Source organism: Pyrus communis, chromosome 8, assembly GCF_041283825.1.
Source record: "Pyrus communis isolate YQ-2024b chromosome 8, ASM4128382v1, whole genome shotgun sequence".
NCBI classification, from domain to species: domain Eukaryota; kingdom Viridiplantae; phylum Streptophyta; class Magnoliopsida; order Rosales; family Rosaceae; genus Pyrus; species Pyrus communis.
The window spans coordinates 17,256,887-17,283,023 of record NC_142572.1 but is presented as its reverse complement, the minus strand read 5'-3'; the positions used below and the strand labels follow the sequence as shown (position 1 = coordinate 17,283,023).

Here is a 26,137-nt window from a genome sequence, read left to right as displayed (position 1 = left end):
AGGCTCTAAAGGCGAAGGTTGCAGAGGCCATGGATGTTTTGAGGAATGTTGCCCAACAGCAGGCTAACAGTAGCGCTGATCAACTAGCTTCATTAACTCTTGAATTACAACCTTGCCTCTTGAATGTGGTGAGCGGCATCTGGTGATGTTATCTCGTAACATGGAGAGACTGGTAGAAGATATCGTTTGGAGTTTGAGTTATCGTAGTTTTTTGGAAATTGGAACTTAAGACTTCTTCATTTTTCTTGCGTTTTTGTGTTTTCGGGTTGTGTAGGATTTTCACTATTGTTACATTTATTTGGCTTGCTTCATGACTTTGGTTAGTGACTAGACATTGTTTTGTTTAATTGTTTTAGACAATTTAAATTTCCCTCTTAAATTCCTTTAACATTAGTTGTCGTGTCTGAAATCGCCACTCTGGTCGGCTTAATCATCGACTAGTTTTTACGGTGACCCCCGTATTCTGGTAGAGTTCTATATAATGTTCAACTTGTTGCCTATGTCAACACCCCGAAATGATGAATGTCTGAAAGTGTCGAAAAACACATCTCGAGGTGCTATGTGTGGCCACATTTATGTTTCAGAGGAATCGAAACAGCCCTTCTACCTGTATCCATCGGATCTCTGCAACTTTCTTGGCAACATACCCACCTAATTTATGCCAACCCTCCAGAATCCATGGCTTCTCAGAAGGCTGATTTTATACTGTTGATAAGGTTGTTAGTAGTCATAAGCCGTCCTACCTACAAAGTACAAGCCGTCCTATAAGCCGTCCTACCTACAAAGTATAAGCCATCCTATAAGCCGTCCTACCCACAAAGTATAAGCCGTCCTATAAGCCGTCCTACCTACAAAGTATAAGCCGTCTTACCTACACACTTGTATCCCTTAATTTAGGGTGATTTGATCTTGATACTTGAAGTCATGTATATAAATCCTTGTAACCTTGTAGAGAAAGATAATGAAAATCCAAAAGTTTACATGGTATTGAGCCTCTGATCCTCCTTTTTTTTTCATGGCTTCCGCAACTTCATCTTCCACCTTTTCAATCCCCAATATCTCTACCCTCGTTTCCGTTAAGCTTTCTGAAACCAACTATCTTCCTTGGGAAAGTCAGGTTAAGCCTTTTCTGATTGGCCAAAATCTTTGGCGTTTTGTTGATGGAACTCACCCCTGTCCTCCTCTCTTTATCACCACCCCTGCGCCTGCTGCCTCCCCCACTGCTTCTGTTGATTCTGATGTTACTTCTACGGTGGTTCCTCATGTGGTCACTACGACTCCTAATCCCAATTACCTTGTGTGGTACCAGACTGATCAGACACTTGTGAGACTGCTACATGCTACGCTTACTGAGCCCGTTCTTTCTTTGACTGTTGGGATGTCCACTTCTCGTGAGATATGGGAGCATCTTCGTCAGAATTTTTCTCAACAATCCCTTGCCAATTCTACCCATAATCGGTTTCAGTTGCTTTCTCTTCAGAAAGGGAACCAAACAATTGCAGAATACTTGGGTCTGGCCAAGCATTTGGCAGATCAATTGGCCTCCATTGGTCAACCTGTTCTGAATAATGATTTGGTTACGTATGTGCTTAACGGCTTGGGGCCTGAATATGAAATGCTTGTCTTGGCCCTGACCAATTTTCCACCTCTGCCATCCTTTAATGATCTGCGTACCCATCTCCTAGTCTTTGAGTCCAAGCACGCCATGAAACAGGTTGCTGCATCATCCCATTCTGCTTTCTATTCTGCCCGTCATACGGTTGGTGGTTCGTCTAATGGACGCGGTGGTCACTCTTCTTCTCGCCCCAATGGTGCTTCTGGTGGCAATCGGTTTCCCCGTACCCCTAGTGGTGGCCGATCGAATCAACATGGAGGTGTTGGGCGATATGGTCACCGTGGTGTTGTACAACAACGCCTTGGTATTCTTGGACCTGCTCCTGTCAATCGTGGTCCTCAGTGTTGGGCCTGCAACCAATTTGGCCACATTGCTGCATTGTGTCCTCAAGCTACTCGTTCAAATGATGATATCTCTCGTGCCTTTGCTGGTATGCATCTTGCTTCTCCCTCTGATCCAACATGGTATCCCGATACTGGGGCTACTCATCATATGACGAGTGATGCTCGAACAATGACTTCGGCTACTGGGTATGGTTCTCATGACAAGGTGGTTGTTGGTAGTGGTGAGGCCCTCCCTATTGCGCACACTGGTAATATTTCATTTGAGTCTGGGTCGTTTATTTTTCGATTATCCCAAGTTTTACATGTTCCAGCAATTAAAAAGAATTTATTGTCGGTTGCTAAGTTTACACGTGATAATCTTGTTAGTTTAACGTTCTTTCCTTGGGGTTTTGTCATCCGTGATTTAAAAACCGGTGTTGTTCTTTTTTAGGGCCCATGTGAGGATGGCCTCTATCCCATTAAGCTTGGTCTTGCCTCTAGGAATTGGTCAGCTCCCAAACGTGCTTTTGTTTCCGTTTTAGCGTCGTCATCACTTTGGCATCGTCGTCTTGGGCATCCATCTCGTCAAGTTCTTAGTGTATTAGCCTCTAGTGATGTATTAGGCTCGTCTTTTTCAGTTTCAAATAAAAAAATTTGTAATCATTGTGTGTTGGCTAAATCCCATCGTCTGTCATTTCATTCTTCTGAACATTATGCTAAGTCTCATTTTGAATTAATTCATTCTGATGTTTGGATGTCTCCTATTTTGTCAGTCTCCGGTTTTCGTTATTATGTCTTGTTTACCGATGACTACACACGGTATACATGGATTTATCCCATGCGTAATAAGTCAGAGGTTTTTACTCACTTTAATACTTTTCTCACTCTTATTTATAATCAATTTTCGACCATGGTTAAAATTTTCCAAAGTGATGGGGGTAAGGAGTATGATAATTTATCGTTTCGGACCTTGTGTGTGCAAAAAGGGATTCACCACAGATTTTCTTGTCCGCATACCCCGCAGCAAAACGGCCTTGCTGAACGCAAACATCGTCATATTTCTGAAATGGGACGCACATTGTTACTTGCTGCCAATCTTCCTCCTAAATTTTGGGCTGAGGCACTTTGCACCGCTGTTTATGTTTTGAATCGGTTACCCTCTCATGTTCTTAAGTGGGCCTCTCCATTCCAAATGCTATTTGGACGGTCTCCAGATTATATGGCTTTCCGAACTTTTGGTTGTGCTTGCTTTCCGTATCTTGGTGATTATATGACTAATAAACTACAACCTAGATCTTTGGCTTGTGTTTTTCTTGGCTACAGTGACCAATACAAGGGTTATCGATGTCTTCACCCTCCGACTGGCCGAGTATATCTCTCTCGTCATGTTATTTTTAATGAGGACTCCTATCCTTATGGTGCTCTTGCTGCTTCTTCCACGATGCCACCATCAGACTTTGCATTTGTGCCAATTATTCATGCACCTTACTCGCTGCCCTCTGAGACGCAAACTCTGCCTACACCGCCATCTACTAGTTTTCTGCAACCACCTGTTGTTCCTCTCTCTGCAGCAGCTGCTTCAGATTCTGGTACTGGACAGGGTGTTGTGCCTCCCTCTGGTCCTGGCGTCACAGCTCCACCTGCATCTGGTAGCTTACTCCCGTCAGCTAGCGAGCCATCTCAAGCTATTGTTACTGCCCCAGTTCCATATATTGGACCTCAAACTCGCTCCAAATCGGGTATCTTTAAACCCAAAGCTCGGTCTTACTTTGCATCGCGCCATCCCATTCCTCACGCCTTCATTGCTTTGGTTGGGGAAGATTCTGAACCTACATGTTACAGCCAAGCATCTAGGTCCCCTGAATGGAGACAGGCGATGTCAGATGAATTCAATGCTTTATTAAAACAACGTACGTGGTCTTTGGTTCCTCCGGTTCCTCGTGCCAACATCGTCGGTTGTAAATGGGTGTTTAAGTTGAAACAGAATTCGGATGGCTCGATTGAACGTCATAAGGCGCGTCTTGTCGCCAAGGGGTTTCACCAACAAGCCGGTGTTGATTATTCAGAAACTTTTAGTCCCGTGGTTAAACCTACGACGATTCACACAGTTTTGAGTTTAGCAGTGCACTTTGGGTGGCCTCTTCATCAACTTGATGTGAAGAATGCTTTTCTTCATGGCTCTCTTATGGAGGAGGTTTATATGCAGCAGCCGCTAGGTTTCGTTGATCCCACTCGCCCTAATTATGTGTGTAAATTGCACAAGGCACTCTATGGTCTTAAACAAGCACCACGTGCTTGGTTTCAACGCCTCAGTGCTTTCCTTGTCCATTCTGGCTTTGTTCAAAGTAGGGCGGATAGCTCCATGTTCACTTTTCATCAGGGTTCTACAATTTTGATTTTTCTTCTCTATGTTGATGACATAGTGTTGACGGGTAATGCTTCTTCTCTACTTCAAACCTTTATTACAGTTTTGGGTAAGGAGTTTGAACTTAAAGACCTTGGGCGTTTACACTATTTCTTGGGTGTCGAAGTCTCCCATCTATCGTCTGGCCTCCGGTTGACACAAAACAAATATACTCTTGATATTTTGAAATGAAGTAATATGCTTGAGTGTAAACCATGCCCTACTCCAGTTGCTGCCAAGACTTCTTTATCTGCTACCTCAGGTTCACCTCTTCCAGATGCATCCCTTTATAGACAAATTGTGGGCTCACTTCAGTATCTCACGTTAACGCGTCCTGACATCTCCTTTGCGGTGCAAAATGTTGCTCAATTTATGGGACGTCCTACCACTGACCATATGGATGCTGTTAAACGTATCTTGCGATATCTTAAAGGGACTTTGGGCATGGGGCAATCAAAGCCAAATTTTCACAATTAAAGTTAGCGGCAAACGGCAAGTATTTGGCGTTTTGAGATCAGGACAAAGGCTGAAAAGTTGTGTTCTTTAAGCACATAGAAAAATTAAAAGAAATCTTAGCACTTAGCAGAAAGCCATATGCACAAAACAATTATAAAATTCAGGACCTAACCTGCAATGCCTCCAAATAAACAAGATCTTTGTAACATAAATAGTACATCATAAGTTATTACATAAATACTACAAAAATTTATTTTTTATATTCATAATTTTTTAACACAAAAATTTCACTATTTATATAAAAATTATATAATACGTACAAGTCCATATTACTTCACAAATCTCTCCAAATAAACACTTCACCAAGTCTGCCATCACTCTATACAAAAAGCCAGAGCAATTACTCATCCAATTGGTTATTGAAGAAGATGAACTCTCAAAGCGTCAAACACATATCAGAGTGTTTTATCAATCCACACCAAGTCTCAGAGGAATCACAGCAACCATTGTACTTGGCCCGTACCGACCTCGCCATGCTCTCTGCCCACTATATCCAGAAAGGCCTCCTCTTTGCCAAACCTCCGGAAGCCATGGATAGCCGCCACAAGGCGGAGTTCGTCAATTCTCTTTTGGACAAGCTCAAGCACTCTCTCTCCCTCGCCCTTGTTCATTTTTACCCGCTCGCCGGCCGCCTCGCGACGAAGAAAGAAGAAAACCCACCTCTGTATTTGGTTTATGTAGACAACAGCAACAGCCCCGGAGCCAGATTCATCTATGCAGCTCTGGATGTGTCTGTTTCGGATATTCTTTCGCCAACTGACGTGCCCTTGGTGGTTCAGTCGTTTTTCGATCACGACAGAGCTGTTAACAACGACGGCCACACGGCGTCATTGCTGACGGTTCAGGTGACGGAGCTTGTGGACGGCATATTCATAGGGCTGTCCATGAATCACTGCCTTGGTGATGGGACTTCTTTCTGGCATTTCTTCAACACTTGGTCCGAGCTCTTTCAGGCAATAACACAAGGAGTGCATGACAATACCATCGTCCCCGGAATCTCCAGTCCGCCGGTCCTCAAGCGGTGGTTTCCGGACGGTCACGGGCCAATCATCAGCCTCCCTTTACACAAACCCAGATGAGTTCATCGGCAGATTCGAAGCTCCCGAACTCAGAGAGAGAATGTTCCACTTCTCCTCAGAATCCATAGCCAAACTCAAAGCAAAGGCCAACTCAGAGTCCAACGCCACCAAAATCTCATCTTTCCAGTCCCTCTCCGCCCTTCTATGGCGGTCCATCACCAGTGCACGGCGTCTTCCTCCCAATCAGTCAACCAGATGCAGGTATCCTCCAAAACTTCGAACAATCCTCGAAATTTCCAATTCTTACAATGCGTTTCACATTAGATTTCCATATTTCTGTTTTTAGGTTGGCTGCGAATAACAGAGCAAGACTAGACCCGCCATTGTCCGGAGACTACTTCGGGAACTCGATTCACCCGATCACCTCGGAAGCCGTGGCAGCCGGTGAACTCCTCCAACACGGCCTCGGGTGGGCGGCGTGGAAGCTCCACGAGGCGGTGGTGAAGCTCGACGACAGGGAGATACGAGGATTCGTTGACGCCTGGCTGCAGTCTCCGACGGTGTACCTAATCGGGCAGTTTTTCGACCCGTACATGGTGATGATGGGCAGCTCGCCGAGGTTCAACATGTACGGAAACGAATTCGGAATGGGAAAGGCGGTGGCGCTGCGGAGCGGGTACGCAAATAAATTTGGCGGGAAAGTTTCATCGTATGAAGGAAGGGAAAGGGGAAGCATAGACTTGGAGGTTTGTCTTCCTCCTGACACAATGAGTGCTCTTGAAAGTGATGAGGAGTTCATGGAATTTGCATCTGTACCACAATATTACGGATCACGTGTTGGAGTTTGTGCCCAAGTGGACTATCCTCCAAAATGCCTTTCGACTAAAGAAAGAAAGAAAACATCTTTCCTTGTTTCAAGGAGGAAACAAGGGAAAAGTAAGGAGAAAAAAAGGGAAAAGCAAGGAGGAAAAAAGGGAAAAGTAAAAGGAAAAAGTTTTGGTGTCTTAAACACCCGTGAGGGCTCATTTCGGTTTAAAAAGGAGAGTAGTAGAGAGCAAGAGAAAAAAAGAGAGAGTAGAGAGCTCATTTGCCTTTGCAGAAAAAAAGGAGAAGAAAGAGTTCTTTTTTGCAGAGAGCAAGGGCAAGGGTGAGAGAAATCAAGAGAGCTAGAGTGAAAGAACTCTTGGGGTAGAGTGAGGCTCTTGGGAAAATTCTGTGAGTGGGTGTACAAGGGATATGAGATTGGGTTATGTCGATTTAACTCATGTGTAACTTGTACTGTTTTTCTCATAGTGAAGAGCAATATCTCTCCGAGGACGTAGGCAGATTTTTGCCGAACCTCGTAAATTTCTCGGTGTCTTTATTTCTTGTATTTTAAACTATTCAACTGTGGGTTTGTATGTTGGTGAAGATAATCAGCCAAGGCACAACATCACGTTCACCACCATTCGCTCCGCACTGCATTCCTTAATTGGTTGAGCTGCTTGCATAACTTTAGACTTCTCCTTGGTTAGTACTAAGTAACTGCGTTACGGATACCTGCGGTTATTTATTCAATAAAACTTAATGATTCCTGTTAACCACTTAATGATTCCGGTTATTGTCAAATATTTAAAAATTAAGCACTTGGTTGGAGAGAAATAGAAGATTTTTTTTAAGATTATAAGGGAGTGGGAATAGATGAGATATGGGATGGAGTTAGATACTGGGCAACTTTTTTAGCATCGGTTTCGACTGTGTTTAGGGATTATTGTCGATCTTATCATTGATTCATGTGTTTGCAGCTGTAAAATGTGTTTTGGGGGTCAAATTTTGTTTAGCTTACGAAATCTTAATTGTCGAACTAAGAAGGCACACATCACACCACTCCATTACAAAATTGCATGGAAAAAAAAAATGTGAGAAATATAGAGTGAGCATGCATGCCAAGTAATATCCACATGAACTAAAAGATGAGAAACTCTTGATAAGGACTGATCAGGACCATTTATTATATCAACTCCATAACACATTACTACATTACTGCAGCTTAGCAGAAGGAAACACATCAAAAAACCATGAAATTTTTTTGTTAGTAACACGAATTGGATTTACGAAAATTGCAAGAAAACGAAAAATGAAAACAGTAATCAAAGTTATTCATTTCTCCAGCAAAATTAATCAAAATCTCAAAACACTAATTTTGTTTGATCTCTTCGTGTTGCTTCGTGGTGCGTCCATGGCTGCCATATCATTCCCACCCCACATTCAAAGACTTGCGATACTACATTCAAAGACTTTCCAAACAACACCAACAAAAAAACCAAAATTCCATTGAAATCAAAACTGCTATACCTGATGTTGAAAACCCCCCCTTACACGCACCAAAAAGGGGATATGTCCGATCCCTTTCTCTTTGGAATGAATGGAAACCACATACTAAACTGCTGAAAACTAAAATTGGTACCTGCACGGAAAAGGATAACTTGAATTCGTCATACTGGGCAAAGAAAAAAAAAATTTACAAAGTTCCATTGAAATCGATGCCACAAACAGAGCTAATACATATTGCACGCAGGGCACAAAACCCAAAACGGCAACCACCAAAAACAGGATATGTCACTGATTTTGCCCATCCCTTTCTGTTTGGAATGTATAGAAACCACACAGTAAACTGAAAACGAAAATTGGTTTCCTTCCTATTATTCATCTCTAAAAACGAAATTTGGCACGTGGGTAGTTATAGTTGAACGTCCCACTAAACTGAGATGAGATCGGGGGATTCCTTCGGAGTAACTGGTTCGTGCTTTTTTTTTATTCCTAGTATTTCAAGGTTCAAATAAAAGAGCATTTTTTTAGACAACGAAATAGTTTTATCCCACAAGTAAACCCAAAAAGGTCATTATTGGTGGTGAATCATGAGTGTTATGTGAAAGAAGGTGAGACGCAAATGGAAGCGGATGAAACTAACAAAATCAGGGAGGTGGGGGTGACGAAATTTTTTTTGTCTTGCTCCCAAAGAATACCTAGTCCAGTATCCAAACCGAAGAATTTCTCCATCAATAGAATGACTCACATTGATGATGGTCTCCACTAAAAATGTATCTACCAAAAACATGACAGCAAAGTTTTCCAGCAAAGGGAAATTACGAAATACCCATTTTAAAACATTCCGCATTACATATTGAAACTAGTCTAAGAACTAGACATGGGGTCATAAGAACTAAACAATGTCAATGGCAAGTACGAATTCATGTTTAATAGAAACATTCCTATAATTTTATTTGATTTTTTACGGTTAATAAAAAGCTACCTCATCTTAGGATCAAGACATACCACAAGCCTCTTTGAAGACTAATAGAGAGGGGCCTTAACCCTTTTTAGTTTTTACAGATTGTTCATCAAGAAATATTGCATGTACCAGTACTCAAACTTAAACTTTGATCTAACGAAAAGAACAATTCATACCAACTCAATTAACATTTTGTTCTGAATAAAAAATTTTAGAGCAATTTTTGCGTTGCACACTTTTTTATAGATTCGTTCGTTTATATATGATTAGGATATTGGTAACTGGGAAGTGTAGAAAACTAGATTCATTAAAACGTTATTTTGAGCAAAACATGACATATTGACTGACCACAGACAGCCAACAACCACTTTTTTTGGAGCCAGAGGATCCTGATCGTCAAATCACATTCATTTATCGTGTATCGTACGTTTAATAATTATTGTAAATTTTTTTATTTAAAATTGAATTTAAATAGTACCCAATAAAAATTAATTACACGATAAATAATAAACGAATATAATTAAAAAATCCTCAAAATCGTTACAAAGAAAATCCGATGAGGATCCACTCTTGAATGAATTTCGCTTTCTAAAATATTTGTTCTGTCCTACCTTGCTGGAGGTTTGACCGGCACGTGCCCGTCGTGCCAAATATGTCACATCTCGTACAACCGCGACCAACAATTTAACTTACAAAATTGTTCGGGTTTTGGAAATTTCAATGTCTTTTTGTTTTCTATTTTCGGTCTGCATTTATGTCACCGAACCCAATATCGTACCCAACAGAACCGTTGACTTTTCGCTTTAACCACGCCACCCGCCACCCCCACGACATGTCGTTTTACATTCAACATCCACGTAATCCGAACAAACCCACAGCGTCATCTGAAAGGCTGGAATGCGCGGGAGCACGTACAGCTCAGCCGCACCGGATCGCCACGATGGAAAGCTTCAGGGGTACGCTATTTCGTTTACTCCATAAACCCCCGAGTCCCCGTTTGGTAAACCCCTCTTCTCGCAGTCGAAAACCTCCGCAGCTCGAATCGGAAATTCCGGAAACCCTAGAACAAGCTGACGATCTCCATTTACGCATGGGAGATCCTAAAGCGACGTCGTTGCTTTCGCTGCCCCCCGGTTGCCGATTCTACCCCTCGGAGGCGCAGCTTCTCTGCCACTACCTCCCCAACAAGAACGCCGCCGAGGCGGGGAAATCGGACGGGTACGATTTGATCAGGGAGCTCGATTTGTACGGCCACGATCCGTTCGAGCTGCCGGAGAGCGCGTGTTACTCGTACGGCCACGGAGGGAGGAAGAGGCACTGGTTCTGCTACACGGTTAGGGTTTTGAAGGAGAGGAGGGCGAAGGGCGGGTATTGGCGGAGGCAAGGGCGGGTTAGGGACGTGGTGGGCGGTGGAGGGAAGGTGGTTCTGGGGAGGAGGTCGCGCTTTGTGTTTTATTTGGGGAATTTGCCAAACGACGCCGTAAGGACTGATTGGGTTCTCTATCAGTATGCTCAGGTTGATCATGTTAAGGTAATTTTCGTACACTGTCGATTTTTCGCATTTCGGTTTGGATGAAGGGGCATTGCCTTATTAGGGTTTGAAGTTCTTGTAGAATTCATGTAATATTTTTTCTTGTTTTGTATAATTTGGTTGTTGTTGTTGTTGTATCAATGTCATATTTATGCGTGATTCCGGTTAATTAGGAAAAGGGGCATTATTCCTTTTTTATTTCTTTGGTTCAATTGCTTAATATTTGAGTTGGACGAATAATTTTCCATATCTATTGAGCTGTTGAGAATTTTGAGTTTTGTTTGGCGAGTAGATAGTTATCGGAAATGTCTCATTAGAACCCAATAGGCTGTGTAAGCATAGACGAAATTTTTTTTTTTACTCGGTGAGACATGAGTAGAAATGTAGGCTTTGACACTCTCTTTTGCAAATTTATTCTTCATGACGTTCAACCATGGTCTAGCTCTCTAGCCGATTAAGCATTGTGCGTTATGCCATACGATTGATACTCCCCTTAGTCATTACTACACGGTGCTAAATATAATGGCATGTGTGCACATGAGTAACATGTCGTATGTCTGTTCATGTGCAGGCTGCTTTTGTCCTTTGCCGTATTTTGATGAGATCTCGTAGTGGAAATAGAGTATCAGATCATGGTTTAAGTTCTTATGCTGAAGAAAGTGCTTGCACTGTTCGTCACATTGGAATTCAGCATGATGGATTTCATACTCCCAGTAGTAGTGAAAATGAAGTGCATGGTGACACTTCTGTGCCTAGGAAAAATGAGATGTCAAAGTATCCGAGGCTGGACCCTGAGCTAGATGATCGAGTCATGACAAGGCCTGTTTCTATATCAAGAATTCAGTCTAATGAACAGGTAAATGCACCTTAAACAAATTCTTGTGCTACTACTGTTAGTGCTACTTTCATCATTCACATGCTTGATATACTATACTATTTAAAAACGACAGAGTCTTACATAGCTGTTCAATAGAATTCATTTTTCAATTGTTGATATTCCTTTTCAATAATTTACTTTGTTTTTCATTCTGCCACATCAATGGTACTATGCCTTATTTTTTAGAATCTAAAGGACATCTTGTGAAGTTTGTTACCTTGATAAACTGGTTTAAAATTATTGTTTTCTGTTGGGACAGTTATTCTAAGCGTGTCTTTCATTAGCATCAGACATTTTCTGATGCTCTTTTTGTGATAGTTTTGCACTTTGCAGTCAGAAATATCCGTATGCTTCCAAACAGATGAAAACAGTAAAAACCTATAGATGGAGTCTTGACAATCTCCAAAATCTCATTTTGCCATCCTTAGAAATTTCCCATTTGTTATTTTATGCACTTCGTGTCTCAAAATTATTGAATTAGTCAGAGTCTGAAGTTTTCTAGACACATGTGGCTTTTGAAAATTTCTGATGCTGGTGTAATACTACTGTACTATTGATTCCATTACGTCTTGTTACATTACATGGTTCGTCTGATCCTGTTTTAAACTATAATTTTTTCTGCTAAATTATTTGGATTTCTTTCTGTGCAGGTGCCAGCATCTGTGCTTGGTGGTGGGAATCCTATATTGCTTGATAATTTGGCAGCCAAGCACTTACATTCCATTATGGAGGGTGATTTTATAGAGTTGGATGATCTCATCGATTGAGCATCCAATATAAATGGTAAAGCAACTGGATCGTTCTTATTAGAGGGAGTCTCTGGATCTCAAAGAGGTGGAATCAACCTAAAATTTCAGACTAAATTACTGAGGTGCTAAATTTTCGCTTGAGACAAACTGTGTATACGCTCTGTTTAAATGCACAGCAGAGGATGAGAAGGGTTTAAGTACTGAAACCCCTTTAAGAAACATTAAGGGATAAAGTATACTGTTGATTACGAAGTGGAGAGAGATGAATGGCGGGCACCAACACCTGTAAAGGTAATAGTTACATAAATCATTCAACGTATTGTATTTCAGTTCATGCCAAGAAATATTCATTTGCTTTCTTTTGGGGACGCAGATTTGCTCTGTGCCTAAAAAGGGGCAAGGGCTTCACTGGAACAAGAAAGACTAATACGTCTGATGATGGTAAATCCGATATCGAATCTATTAGTATCAGCCGCTTCAGCCGGATTTCAATCCTGCTGCCTTATATCTACATTTGGATACTTTGCACTTTTGGAAAGGTTATGTTTTTCCGTTGCCTAGCGCCTCCCTTAGCAAGGCCTATTTTACTGTCTGATTCTGTTTTTCATCTCTCTTTCATATTCCAAAGATTTGATAGAAAACATTTCTGGGTTTTAAGTAATTTCGACATAAAGATGATGACATTCATTTGATAATATGTTTGTAATTCCATGATGAATAGCTGTGGGAAATCAGCTTTGATTATTCGTTATACAACTTCTTATCATGTCACATTTTCTGGAAATGCTCTGATTAGTATATAGGTTTCTTTGTTATCGTATCGTGACCTCCCGTCATTTTGCAGAAGGTTATGTTCATTGTTGATACGCTTGTTCGTCGTCTTCATCTTCTTCACCTTTCTATGTCTGTAAAGTCGTCCTGGTTTTATTCTAGTGTCTTTGCTGTTAGCTTTGGGCTGTACCTGTTTCTTTAGCTGTTCGGCCTCATTTGTGGCTTCCTTTGGGCTTTGTGATGAAATCTTTTTTAGACACCCTTAAAGAAGCAAAAATATCTGTTGGATATTATTACGAGAGTTTTAATGAAAAGCCTGTAGTACTATTCATTTAACGAAAAATCACATTTTTACATTAAAAAGTCAATTCTAAAACTATTTATTTTACCTTTTATTTTGTTCTTATCGTTAAAATTCAAAGTTTTTAAGCTATTTTTATTAGTTTTTCTTATTATTAACTAGTTTAATTCGTGTCCCTGGTTTGATTAAAATTGTTTTCTGTCAACTAAAATGCTTATCTTGTGCAAATTATTAATTTTTATTAAAAAAAAGGGATAACTAGTGGCAAGCCATGGGGGTATCTTTGGGCTCAGGGAGTCTGCTAAATTGTAGTTGGAACAAGATTCATTTCAACACTCATGTTAATAACATAAATTAACATATCAATAATGGTTTTTTTATATATATAAGATTGTCTTTGAGATTGACATAATTTTTCGCTTTGGTCCTTGTGATGTATAATCAATAGACGTAATCCCCGATTTTGTCCACGTCAATTATTTTGGTCATTCAGTGAAATTTTTTCTCTAAATAAGGATAGAATAATAAAAATACTCTTACTTTTGTCAAATCATTTGGCCATTGTTTATTAAATAGAGGGTATGTTTATCATTTTAGTCCTATTTAACACTGATCTTTCGCAAAATGATCAAAATGATTGAAGGTGGACAAACTTAGTAATCACTTCTATCGATTTCAAATATCAGATACCAAAGTGATAAGTTATGTCTATCTCAGGAATCATTTTGACCAATACGTCTGTCAATAATTGATATCGTGTAGCCGTAGTCTACAATTTTTCTTTGGGGTAGATCGGCTTTTGTGCCGAATGCACTGTTAAAATAAGTAACAAAATAAAAGTGGTATGTGTAGCGGGTCATGCAATAGTAGTTTTTAATTTTTTTAGCAATAGCAGTCTTCTTTTTTTTTAACTTATTTGGCTCAAAACGATATCGTTTAACATAAAAAATAAAAAATAAAAAAAATCTTCTTCGCTAAATACCTAGTCATTGCACATCCATGGAGGCATAAACTACCTCTCCACCAACACTTGTTCAGATCGTCAGAGGGTTCTTGGAGGTCTTTCATATGCAAATGACAATTATACCGTTAGTGCAATTTAACAAAAACGCTTACGAACAGAAATTCACAAAAAATTTCTCCCATGTTTCAGTATAAATTTCTAGTTTATTTGGTTGTTTTAAGTTCCTAGAAAATCGCAACAAATTGCCCTTCTTCCCATAACAAATGGGAGGTGGATTGTCTGCCCTCCTATTTCCATACTCTCCTCATGTCTTCCTATGATGTGTGGTCACGGTTAAACCACGTCAATAGTTTATATTAATTTTGTATATAAATAATAAAACAAAAAGTAATAGGAATATAAAATGTTGACGTGGTTTAACCGTGACCACACAAACAAGAATGCATATAAAGAGTATGGAAATAAGAGAGTAGACAATCCACCTCCTCACAAATGATGCTCGAAAGTCAAACAAATCTGGGATTGTGTAATTTAAAGGTCAAATCAACAGTGGCATCTGTACATGTCTACTTTGTTTATCCTTTCAATTCTCTCATGGGGCGTTTACGTAACTGTACTCAAAATAGAGGAATTGGATTGAGGAGGAATTGAATTGAGGAGGAGTCAGAATCAGATTACTGTTGAAGCTTTTACCTAAATGTTCTGGAATCGAAGTATGAATGAACTTTAGTTCATATAAGTTGTTTACTAATTCAGATGAGTCGGAATATAAATCAATAAGATTACTGAAATGCCCTTACTGTTTTTTGTTTTATTTTATCCTATATTTATTTTTAATAACATTTTAGTTAGGAGTTAAGATCAAAGAGCAAATATTTTTACATTTTAGTACCATGTAGAAGCACATCTATCTCTATTTGATTTTAAGAATAAAAAAAATATTTCATAAAATAATTTATTAAAGAGAAAAATAAATTGCAATAAGTAGTAAGAAGAAAAGTGGTCAGAGCCCTCTTTGGTTCTCAAAACAGGATAGTCTCCGTCTTCAAGGAAAAAAAAAAGTTCTCTGTCCTCTTTGGTTCTAACAGAGGTGCGAAGGAACCCATATCTCTCTATCATTCTGGGTTTTATTAGAAACTTGATTCTCATGATTGTTTTGATTTGTATCATTGTATGTGGTTTTGTATTTGTTTGCACAGCCATCGTCGTTGGAGCTCACCGTGAGTTGATAAAGATGAAATTGCAGGACTTTGTGATGGGTTGGAAAGGTGAAGTTGTTGGGGTACTTTCGGATTAACCAAAAATCATGAGGGTCGTTTCGGTATAAAAGTTAGAATCCGGATGAAGAGTTTCTCCAGGAATCCAAATACCAGGTCTCTCCTAAGAATCCAAATCCGAGAATTTCCAGAGTGTGATTCCGGATTTTAGATGGACCCCATCTATTTTTGATTCTCTAAAATTTTAGTAAACACTGAAATCCCTTCAATCGAGAATGATTCCCTTTCATTTCATTCCAACCCCGGTTGGTAAACACGTCATAAGTGGTTTCCCCTCTTCTCTTCCCCAACTTCTCTCTACCCCTGTGAAAATTATTGGAAAATACTACTGTGTTTTAATTATATATTTTGAACCAGTCTCTTCTACAACTAACACAATTTCTGATTATGTTACATCCACATCCGATCTTTTAAGGAGGAATCCGCTAATTTGTAGTTGGAATGAGATTCATTTCAACAGTCATATTAATAGCATAAATTAACATATCAACAATGGTTTTTTTATTTAAGATTGTCTATGAGATTGACATAATTCTTCGTTTTGGTCCCTGTGATGTATAATCAATAGACGTAATCCCCAATTTTGTCCACGTCAATTATTTTGATCATTTATTGAAAAAATTTCTCTAAATAACGATAAAATAATAAAAATATTCTTACTTTTGTCAAATCATTTGGCCATTGTTTATTAAATAGAGGGTATGTTTGTCATTTTAGTCCTATTTAACACAGATCTTTCGCGGAATGACCAAAATGATTAAGGGTGAACAAACTCAGTAATCAATTCTATCGATTTCAAATATCAGAGACTAAAGTGATGAGTTATGTCTATCTCAGAAACCATTTTGATCAATACGTCTATCAATAATTGATATTGTGTCGCTATGACTATCGATATGGATCTCAATTCAGCTACAGTTGAATAAAAAAAAAAACATTAGTTGTTTGGTAAATGCATGATCAACCTTAGGTAGGGAGTCCTGTCAGGAGTTCAAATTCATTCACATTATATTGGGAGGAAGTTGCATTTGTTAATTATCCTTCACAAATCAAGTGGTGAATGCTTCTGACCTTAAATTTTGCAGGTAGACCTCTATGGAATACCGATTCACCTCTAATCTTTTTAATTTTCTTTGGATATTTTTTAGACATGTCAATTTCAAATCTACCACAAAAAAATAAAATAAAATAAAACCACTGCCATGGCATGCTATCTCTCCATAGCCAAAATAATTGGTTTAATGCCATTGCTCTGGTTTTACAAATCTGCAATCTGTGTGTCCTTCTGTGTCACATTTCGTCATATTGTCTTGAGAAACTTTAATTGTCTCAGAAACTCATTTCCTTCATATGTGGCAATCATGCTTCCTCAGCTCAAAAGCACTTATTAAAAAAGAAAAACTAATGAAAATTGTTTGAAAATTTTGAATTTTAACGATAAGGACAAAATAAATGGTAAAGTAAATAGTACCAAGATTGACTTCTTAATGTAAAAATGTGGTTTTTTATTAAAGTAAATAGTACCGGGAGCTTTTCGTTAAAATTCCTTATTAAAAAAGTACTTATTAAAACAACTCCCACCAGTTGGCCTCTCTTTCATGTGCAATATCATTTTCCCACATTCGATTCCCACCTTGGCCCATGCCCACACCAGCTGATGAAATTGTGTTATTTGCAACCCTAGGGATCATGGGTTTTGTTCCCTTGGCATAATTTTGATTCAATAACTATAACATTAGAACTAAATGTGAGTTAGGTCAATTAGTTAGTGTAGTGTCTCTTTCCTTTACACTCAAGTTCGTCTCTCTGGAGTAGTTTAGATTAATATATTCTTCAAAACAAAAGCACGTTTCCGAGGAAATTAGTATTACTATTATCTTTGATTTTGCACCTCAACCAACTCATTTATAATTAGTGTTTGAAATTTTTTCCTTGCAGCTGATATTTTTATGGAAAGATCAGAAAAATGAGAAAATGATATGGAAATTGGGTGAAGTTTAAACTTCACTTTATATCAGATAAACTCTTAAATTTAGGCTAAAATGGATAGATTTCATCTATATTTCCGATATATCAGTAATATTGACAAACTGCCATATGATATTCCCTAAAGTTTTATTTTAATTTTTCACGTTTTTGAGTAAATTTTCACCATTTCCATCGGAAACAACCGATATTGATATTTTCACAAATTTGCTATCGATATTTTTACCAATACCAATATTTTAAACACTGATGCATACTTGCCAACAACCACTGCAACTTGAAACTCACCGCGTTACTCCACTAACTTGACGCAAATTTTGTTTATTGCAAGTGTGAAATTGCACAAGTCATTAAGGTTTGTGATGAAATTTTGATGCATAATTGAAACCTGCGTATGGTCAGGTGTGAGATCATCTCCGTCGCGTAAATTTATTTCTATGTGACACACCTGCTGGTCGAGTAAAAGAGTATTTAACCGACGGAATCTCATGTCCGTTGCATAAAACTGTGAGCGAGCTTGGCCTACGAACTTTGACCGATGACCTTCCGTTTGGTGATACCATATACCATACCAATCCTCTTCTTCTCACTTCATATCTCTTGTTTTTTCTGTGTTTCCACTGCTAACCGAAACATGGCTGAGGCACTCATTTCCATGCTTCTCGAACAACTGGCTTCCATAACTTACCAACACGTCGGAGAAGAGGTGAAGCTGGTTTTGAATGTGGACAAAGATGTTCAAGAATTCGAGGCCAAACTTAAAGTGATTCATGCTGTGCTTGAGGATGCGGAGCTGAGGCAAGTGAGGGACGCCAACATCAGAAATTGGCTGGAGCAGCTGAAAGATGTATCGTACAAGATGAACAATGTGCTGGATGAGTGGAACACTGAAATACTGAAACAACAAATTGAGAAACAAGAAGAGCACGGTGGAAGTACTTCTCATGTTACTAAGAAGAAGATGAAGTCGGTATGTTTCTCTATTCCTTCCTCTTGCTTTTGTTTCGGCCAAGTCCGTCGGATAATTCTTCATCGTGACATTGCTCTTCAGATCAAAAGTCTGAATGAAAATTTAGATGAGATTGCAAAGCAAAGAGAAACATATAACTTTCAATTCACAGAGAGAATGATCAGTGAACAACCTGAGCGAGAGAAAACTTCTTCTTTTATTGATGAATCTATCATATTTGAAAGAGAACAACAAAGGGAAGTTTTGGTTAGCAAGTTGTTGAATGAGAGTAGTCAAGAAAATAGGGGCCTCCTTGTCATCCTTATTGTCAGGATGGGAGGAATGGGGAAGACAACTCTGGCCCAGCTGGCTTTTAACGATGAAAATGTTAAAGCTTGTTTTGAGATCAAAATATGGGTTTGTGTTTCGGACCCTTTTGATGAGATCAAAATTGCCAAAGGCATCATTGAGGGTGTCGAAGCTACCAGCCCACATTCAGATGAATTGGAAACTTTCTTGCAATGTATGTCTAAATCAATTGAGGGAAAGAAGTTTCTCCTTGTCCTAGACGATGTGTGGACTGAAAACAAAAGAAAGTGGGAGAAATTGAAGTTGCCATTAATACAAAGTGGTGCTCGAGGCAGTAGAATATTGGTAACCACTCGAAAACAGGAGGTTGCTGATATGATGGGAGCTCCCACTTATACAATCCATTTGGAGAGGTTGAGCGAACAAAATTGTTTGTTAATATTCAACAGCATGGCATTTTATAATAGGGATAAGGATGGTGTGTTGGAAGCCATTGGTGAAGAAATAGCAAAAAAGTGCAAGGGTTGCCTCTTGCAGCAAAGGCTATGGGTAGTCTCATGCATTGCAAGAAAACGAGGAAAGAATGGCAAGAAATTTTGAACAGTAAGATATAGGACCTTGAAGAGGTTAAGCAACAAGTTTTCCAACCACTATTACTGAGTTATTTTGATTTGGCACCTGCGGACAAATGATGCCTTTTATATTGTGTTATCTTTCCAAAAGATCATTTGATCTATAAAGATTATTTGATTGAGTTGTGGATGTCACAAGATTATCTTTATTCGAAAGGAAACACAGAGAAAGAAATAATTGGTCAAAGGTTTTTTGATAATTTAGCAATGCGATCTTTCTTTCAAGACTTTGAAAAACACATTGATGGAGATATCAGGAGGTGTAAAATACATGATATTGTGCACAACTTTCTACAGTATCTTACTCAACATGAATGCTTTACAATGGAGGTTAAGGGTGGTAACAATACAATAAATCCCTTGGGTGATAAGATCCGCCATTTAACCTTAATGCTTGCACCCGAGGGTCCACTCTCATATGTTTCGTTTTCTAGCAGCAAAAGTGAGATGCGTACTCTTGCAACTATTGATTCAAAATTCACCGTTGTAGACTCAACCTCGATGTCACAGTTGAAACATCTTAGGACATTGAATTTGAGTGGTAATTCTATTAAAGAGCTTCCATAAGAGATTGGTGAATTGGTGCATCTGAGGTTTGTTGATTTGTCTAAAAATTATGGTTTGAAAAAGCTACCGAATGCGGTGTGTAATTTATACAATTTGCAGACATTGCACCTTACTACGTGTAGGGCACTTGAAAGTCTACCTCAGAGCATGGGAAAGTTGATTAACTTAAAGAATCTTTATGTTAGGGATTGCGATCAACTGAAGTACTTGCCGAAAGGGATTGGGAGATTAACAAATCTAAGAAGACTAGATCGGTGCCCTATTGGCGGTGGTAAAGACGACGATGAAGCGTTCGAATTGGGAGATTTGAGAAACTTAGACCAACTTCGTAAACTCTGGATGGTATTTTATGGGGAAGTGAAAGTTGCTGCGGGTGAGGATGAGAAAGCATCACCCCTGGGGAACAAACAACAACTCTCAGAATTGGATATAATTTTTGAAGATCGGGAAGATGACAAGGGAAGAAGAAGCAGCAGTAGTGCAGAAACACTAAATTTTTTACAACTGCATCCAAATTTGGAATTTTTAAGAATTGAAAGGCATAATGGAAGCACTGCCCCCAACTGGATCATGTCATTAAACAATTTGAGAGTTCTTTATCTTGTGCAGTGGAATGAATGTGAAGTTTTACCTCCTTTGGGAAAATTGCCGTCCCTCGATACACTCTGGCTTTGGAGCATGGAAGGAGTAAAAAAGGTTGGAGTTGAGTTTCTGGGAATAGAAAAGGAAACGTCATCTTGACATCTCAACCACCGGCAAAGAAGACATTTTCATCAGGATCCAGTGCAACCGAATCAATTATAGTAGGGAAAACAATATTTCTCAACAATCTCCCACTTCATGCGCTCCAAACCTAGGAAATGTACATCCAAATCAAAACTATAATACACGTGCAATTTCAAGAATGCATTTCTTTTTTGTTTATTGGGGATGAAAAAGAATGCATCAGTACATAACATGCAAAAGACATGTAATAGATATTGAGGGACTTACAAGGAATACATGCTACAAAAAACTGAGAAGATAAATCTCAACATTTAACAAAGTAAAAGATCAACAAGTCAAGACAAACAATCTATGTGTGGATGGTAACTTACACGTGCGATCCTGAGATGCTGACACAATAATGGCTTTGCATCCACCATATCCTACAACAACAACCGTTAAACAGAGTGTGCTCCGTAAAGTTATGCATGCACAGGTTGTTTTCCTGTTGACTTTGATTATCATCAAATAATATGTGAGATTCAACAGATAGAGATATGTTTTCAGTGCATAATTAAAAATAATATAAAGATACAAAAATATAAGATAAGAAGTGGTTACCCGAGACCAAATTCTAATGCCTCCATACTCCGACCCCGAAATCAGCAGGGAGCCATCATCCGAGAATACCAAGCAACTAACAACTCTGTAGTGACTAGTGAGCATGCCATTTCTTAAGCAGTCTACCAGCATTAACCTAAATAAGTACCCAAAAAAAAAAATTAATAAGTTCATTAGCATTTCAGAGCTCAAAAGAAGATAAATTAAAAGAAATAAAGAAAAATGATTAAGAAAATTAACCTCCCACAAGTATATATTCCCCATTGAGCCTCCGCTAACAATGTACGAGCCTCACTGTTCGCAGCGAGCGGATTAATCGGTTCTTCTGGGAAGCTCTTGACATCAACTTGCTGTTGCACATCAAAACTCCCAAAATTCAATAAAATTGAAAAAATTTCCCAAATTCAATGAAAATGGAAGCTTTTTATCAATTAAGGCAATTCATCAAACATGTTGTGTGCATAAGATGAGGTTTCTCATGAGGGTTTTTATTGAGCGTTTTGGAATCTCAGACAGAGTAACGGATACCTTGGTATATTAACCCGCCGCATATTATTGAATACATAATATATATTTAGGACATTCTACATTTACTTAATTAAAATTTATTTTAATACATCCAGCATACTTTTTCAAATTTATCTACACACCCTACAGTAGTTGTTGAATTTGTAATATTTTATAGTAAACTAGTAACAATGTATCTTGTTACTTGTATTTGATAATTTAGAGAATGCATCTTGCACTCAAAGTCACGAGTTCAATTCACTTTTTTTTCCGATCATTTATGTTAGTCTCTTAAGATAAAGCTTATTAATTATATTTTCCTTCTAAAAACTGAGGGAATGCATTTAATAGCTTATTTTTGGTCAATAGTGTACTTAAAGTGTGTAAGAAAGAATTTATGTAATTTACTTTTTAGTCCGACTGTCTAAAACAAACTTCTCTATTGTTCTTCAATTTCGACTTTATTTGTTCAAACTCACTGCAGAATTAGCAACTTGTTTACAGTTGTTGTAACATTTAATGGGGTTGGAGATTTTTTCACTAAAGGGAAACTTAACAGTTGGAATCACCACCATGGAGGATGAGAGGAATTTTGAATGTTGAAGATAAATAATCTTGGATTATTTGGGATGTATTCAACATTGAGTAAACTGCCAATTTGCCTCCTAAATTATCACCCAACTTTCAATTTCTCCCCTGAACTTTTTAATTGGAAAATTAAGGACTTAAACTAATTTTTTTGACCGATTTCCCTCCTACCGTTAGTTTTTCATAAATTTCATCCAAATTAATGTTAACTCTTATCATCTGCAAACCACGTAAATCTCATTTGTGGACAAAAGCACCTTCACTAGACATTCAGACACAAAAGCTATAGAATCACACATATTTGCACAGGTTAATATTTTAGAAATCTAGGGTTTTCAATTATTTTAAAGAATGAATCGACCGAACTACCCACAAATGTTGTGCACATGCTTCCATTTAACAAAAATTCGGTTGGAATGAATGAAAAATTAACAGCAGGGGGCAAATCGACCAAAAAAATTAGTTTAAGTCCTTAATTTTCCAATTAAAAAGTTCAGAGGGAAAATCGAAAGTTGAGTGATAGTTCAGGGGGCAAATTGGCAATTTACTCTTTAACATTAAGTAAGGTGCTAATAAAAAAAAAAAAAACTAACGAAAAGTTCAAAAATTTTTTAGTTTTAATGAAAAATGACAAATAAAGGGGTAGTAAATAGTACTATGGAAAGATAAAAATATGATTTTTCATTACAAGTGAACAGTACTGAGAGTGTTTCATTAAAATTTCCTCAAAAAAAAAAAAAAAAAAAAAAAAAAGCCATAAAATGTTGATGGTACTGCTCTATGAAATTTTTGCTAGGGTTTTTAAATGGCCTGTGGTCAGACACAAAAGGCCGAGAAGGTCCTCAAAACGATGCCGTTGGCGATTGTTCGAAAATTTCTAATTGTTGTACCAATTGTGGATTAATTTTGTGATATTTTTTTCATTGTTCAAATTTTCATATATGATATTAACAAAAATAAAAAAGGTTTTTAATTGTCGTCTTTGTTGTAAACTTTCATAGTTTAAGTGTGATTATGTAAATCCTAAATTAGATTTTATTCTAGTTATCCTTTCCTATTACAACTTGTATTCCTTGGGGATGAAGAAATATATTCTCTCATTTTACTACTATAAATAAAGGCACTATGTAGGAGGGATAACACATACATTCCCCTACAATTCTACAAACACATCTCTCTCACTCTCTCTTCTCCTTGCCACCGGCCACAAACACATATATGATATATTCTCTCACTTTGACTTGTGGACTTCCTCTTCTCTCTAAAAATTATAAGTCGCATCCTGAAACATATGTGGGACCTAACACTCAATAAGACTATACCACATGTAAAATAAATGTGATCATAAATCTTCATTATGAATTAACATTAAAAAAATCAGAGAATATTAAGTTAAAAAAATAAATTAAAGAGATGGAAAAGAAAATTTTATTAGCCTGATGCATCCAAATCAAACATTAGGAGAAAAAAAAATAAATCTAAGATAATGTGGAGTTAATTTTGTGTTTTATAAAAATGACTTTCAAGTTTCAGAGGGCAAAATGGGATCAAAATCGAGTTACTGGGGGTAAAGTGGAGTGAACTTTGAGTTTCAAGGAGTAAAGTGACGACTTTTGAGTTACAATAAGCAAAATAAGATTAAAATATGTAGCTAAACATAAGCCTTGATTATATTCTTTATATCTTCTTTCCCGATTCACGACGTTTTCCATTCTAGTTAACTAAATTTGATTATATTCCTTATATCTTCTTTCCCGATTCACGATGTTTTTCCATTCCAGTTAACTAAACGTGCTATAATAAAACTCGAACCCAGGTTTTAAGTTTTTTAACCCCGCCCCCACCCACCACCCAAAACAATGCAAAAATCAAGACAACCTAAGCGGCCCTTGAACTCAAACACCACCCACCCCCCCCCCCCCCCACCCCAAAAAAAAAAAAAAAAAAAAACAAAACCCCCCACCCACCCCAACCCTCTTGAATCCTGAATAATACTCGTGTGACAGCCCGTCCCAAAATTCATGTTAACGTACGTGTGAAATTACAATTTTTGCCCCTAATTCGTTTCGTTATGTTTTTGGTTGCTTGGTGTGGTGTTGGCAGGTGCTGGGCCACACACACACTCCCACTGTCTCTATCCCCTTTCTCTGTCTCTTTCCCTGTCTCTCTCTCCCGAGCTCCCTTCTTTCTTCTTCTTCCTTCGAACTCGTACGGACACACACATAACTACACTAAATCATCACAGATCGAGGAAACTAAGGGCACAGCTGAGATCGTGAAACTCGTGGGAGCACAACCGTACCATTTTCAGGTAAGAAACCCGTTGTTTTCACGTCGATTCGACAATGGCAGATTTGTGTACTGTTCATGCAAAAATTATTCACCAAGTTTTTGGGATTTCTAAGCTCGTAGATAGCTTGGTGGTGTCCCAAGGAGCCTCGGAGTACTTAGTTGGACGAATTTGGACGTCGGGATAGCTTGGTTCGAAGTTGGCCGGTTTTGGTTTGTGTGGACAGGTATGATCTTGTGGTTTTTAGCCCTTGAAACTTGTATAACGTTGTTCTACTAGTCTAGGGCTTCATTTTGGTTCAAGAAACGTGAAAAATGGTTGAAAAACGAGCGAGCAAACACGATTTGAAGTTTTTCCAGTTTTCTGGCGCCGGCGACGTCGCCGGAGAAGGTGACGGAATATTCCTGACGCCGTTGACGGAATCCATCAAATCTAACGGAATATTCCTCACGGCGTCAGTTGACGCCGTCAGCGTGCCAGACACGTGCCTGCGCGTGGCCGGCGCGTGGGGGCGCGTGCGGCGGAGGAAAATTTTTCTAAAATTATGGTTGTTATCCTGAGGTTGTGTAGAGCACGTTGGTATATTCATTTGTCCAATTTGAGCAATGTATGAGAAGTTATTACGAGAAGTTGGTTATGTGCTTTAAAGTTAACGTTTTTATAGTTATTTCGCATATAGGTGACACGTACCCCGAGGACGAGCGTGCGCACTCGAGGCAGAGGGGCTACGACCCTTCCACTTACCAGTGAGTGGGCTTTTGGTTTTCCGTATATACCTATATACTATATTTTCCCAGAAATTGAAGTAATGTTTACTAGTTATGCCATGCGTTACATTGTCATTATTCATGCATCGTTGGTTATGTTAGTAGTTGCATATATATATATATATATATATATATATATATATATATATATATATATATACACATATGCATATTGGGTGCTGTGGACGCACAGGTAAGTGCCAGGTAAGTGTTGTTCATATTTACATTCAGTAGTAGTTTGAGATGCTTAGAGAGCTCATAACCTGCACCCCCGGTGTTAGTGCTCCCGCCCAGAGTAGGGCACAGTCCTTCACGTGATGTTCACCTCCCGCACCACACGCTCAGCTTGGATCCAAGTTAGGTGCACAGTCCTGTCGTACATACCACTTTAGGTGGTTCCGACTCGTAGGTGACCCGCGATTATTCGCACAGCCTTCACGTGATCGTAGCACTAGAGCGTATATATATATATATTACACCCAGGCCTGTCGTACATACCACTTTAGGTGGTTCCGACTCGTGGGCAGGTTCAGTTATTGATTTTGAGATTTGAGCTCTATATGCAGCCGTACAGGTCACGTTAGGTGACTCCGGCTGC

General features: G+C 38.7%; 1 protein-coding gene and 3 pseudogenes across 2 annotated transcripts; all 4 read left to right on the top strand.

Annotated features, from left to right (window-relative positions):
• Positions 1–5,148: 5,148 nt before the first annotated feature.
• LOC137716953 (putative acetyltransferase At3g50280) lies at positions 5,149–7,317 on the top strand (annotated as a pseudogene). The gene is made up of 2 exons (XR_015965792.1): positions 5,149–6,138; positions 6,224–7,317. The product of XR_015965792.1 is annotated as a putative acetyltransferase At3g50280 (transcript).
• Positions 7,318–9,946: 2,629 nt separating this feature from the next.
• LOC137718350 (NAC domain-containing protein 72) lies at positions 9,947–13,089 on the top strand. The gene is made up of 4 exons (XM_068457879.2): positions 9,947–10,679; positions 11,251–11,535; positions 12,207–12,596; positions 12,679–13,089. The coding sequence occupies exons 1-3, from the start codon at positions 9,981–9,983 to the stop codon at positions 12,321–12,323; spliced, it is 1,101 nt and encodes a 366-aa protein (XP_068313980.2). The 5' UTR covers positions 9,947–9,980; the 3' UTR covers positions 12,324–12,596; positions 12,679–13,089.
• Positions 13,090–18,163: 5,074 nt separating this feature from the next.
• LOC148695223 (putative disease resistance protein RGA4) lies at positions 18,164–19,616 on the top strand (annotated as a pseudogene).
• Positions 19,268–20,853, top strand: LOC148695222 (putative disease resistance protein RGA1; annotated as a pseudogene).
• The last annotated feature ends 5,284 nt before the right edge of the window (positions 20,854–26,137 follow it).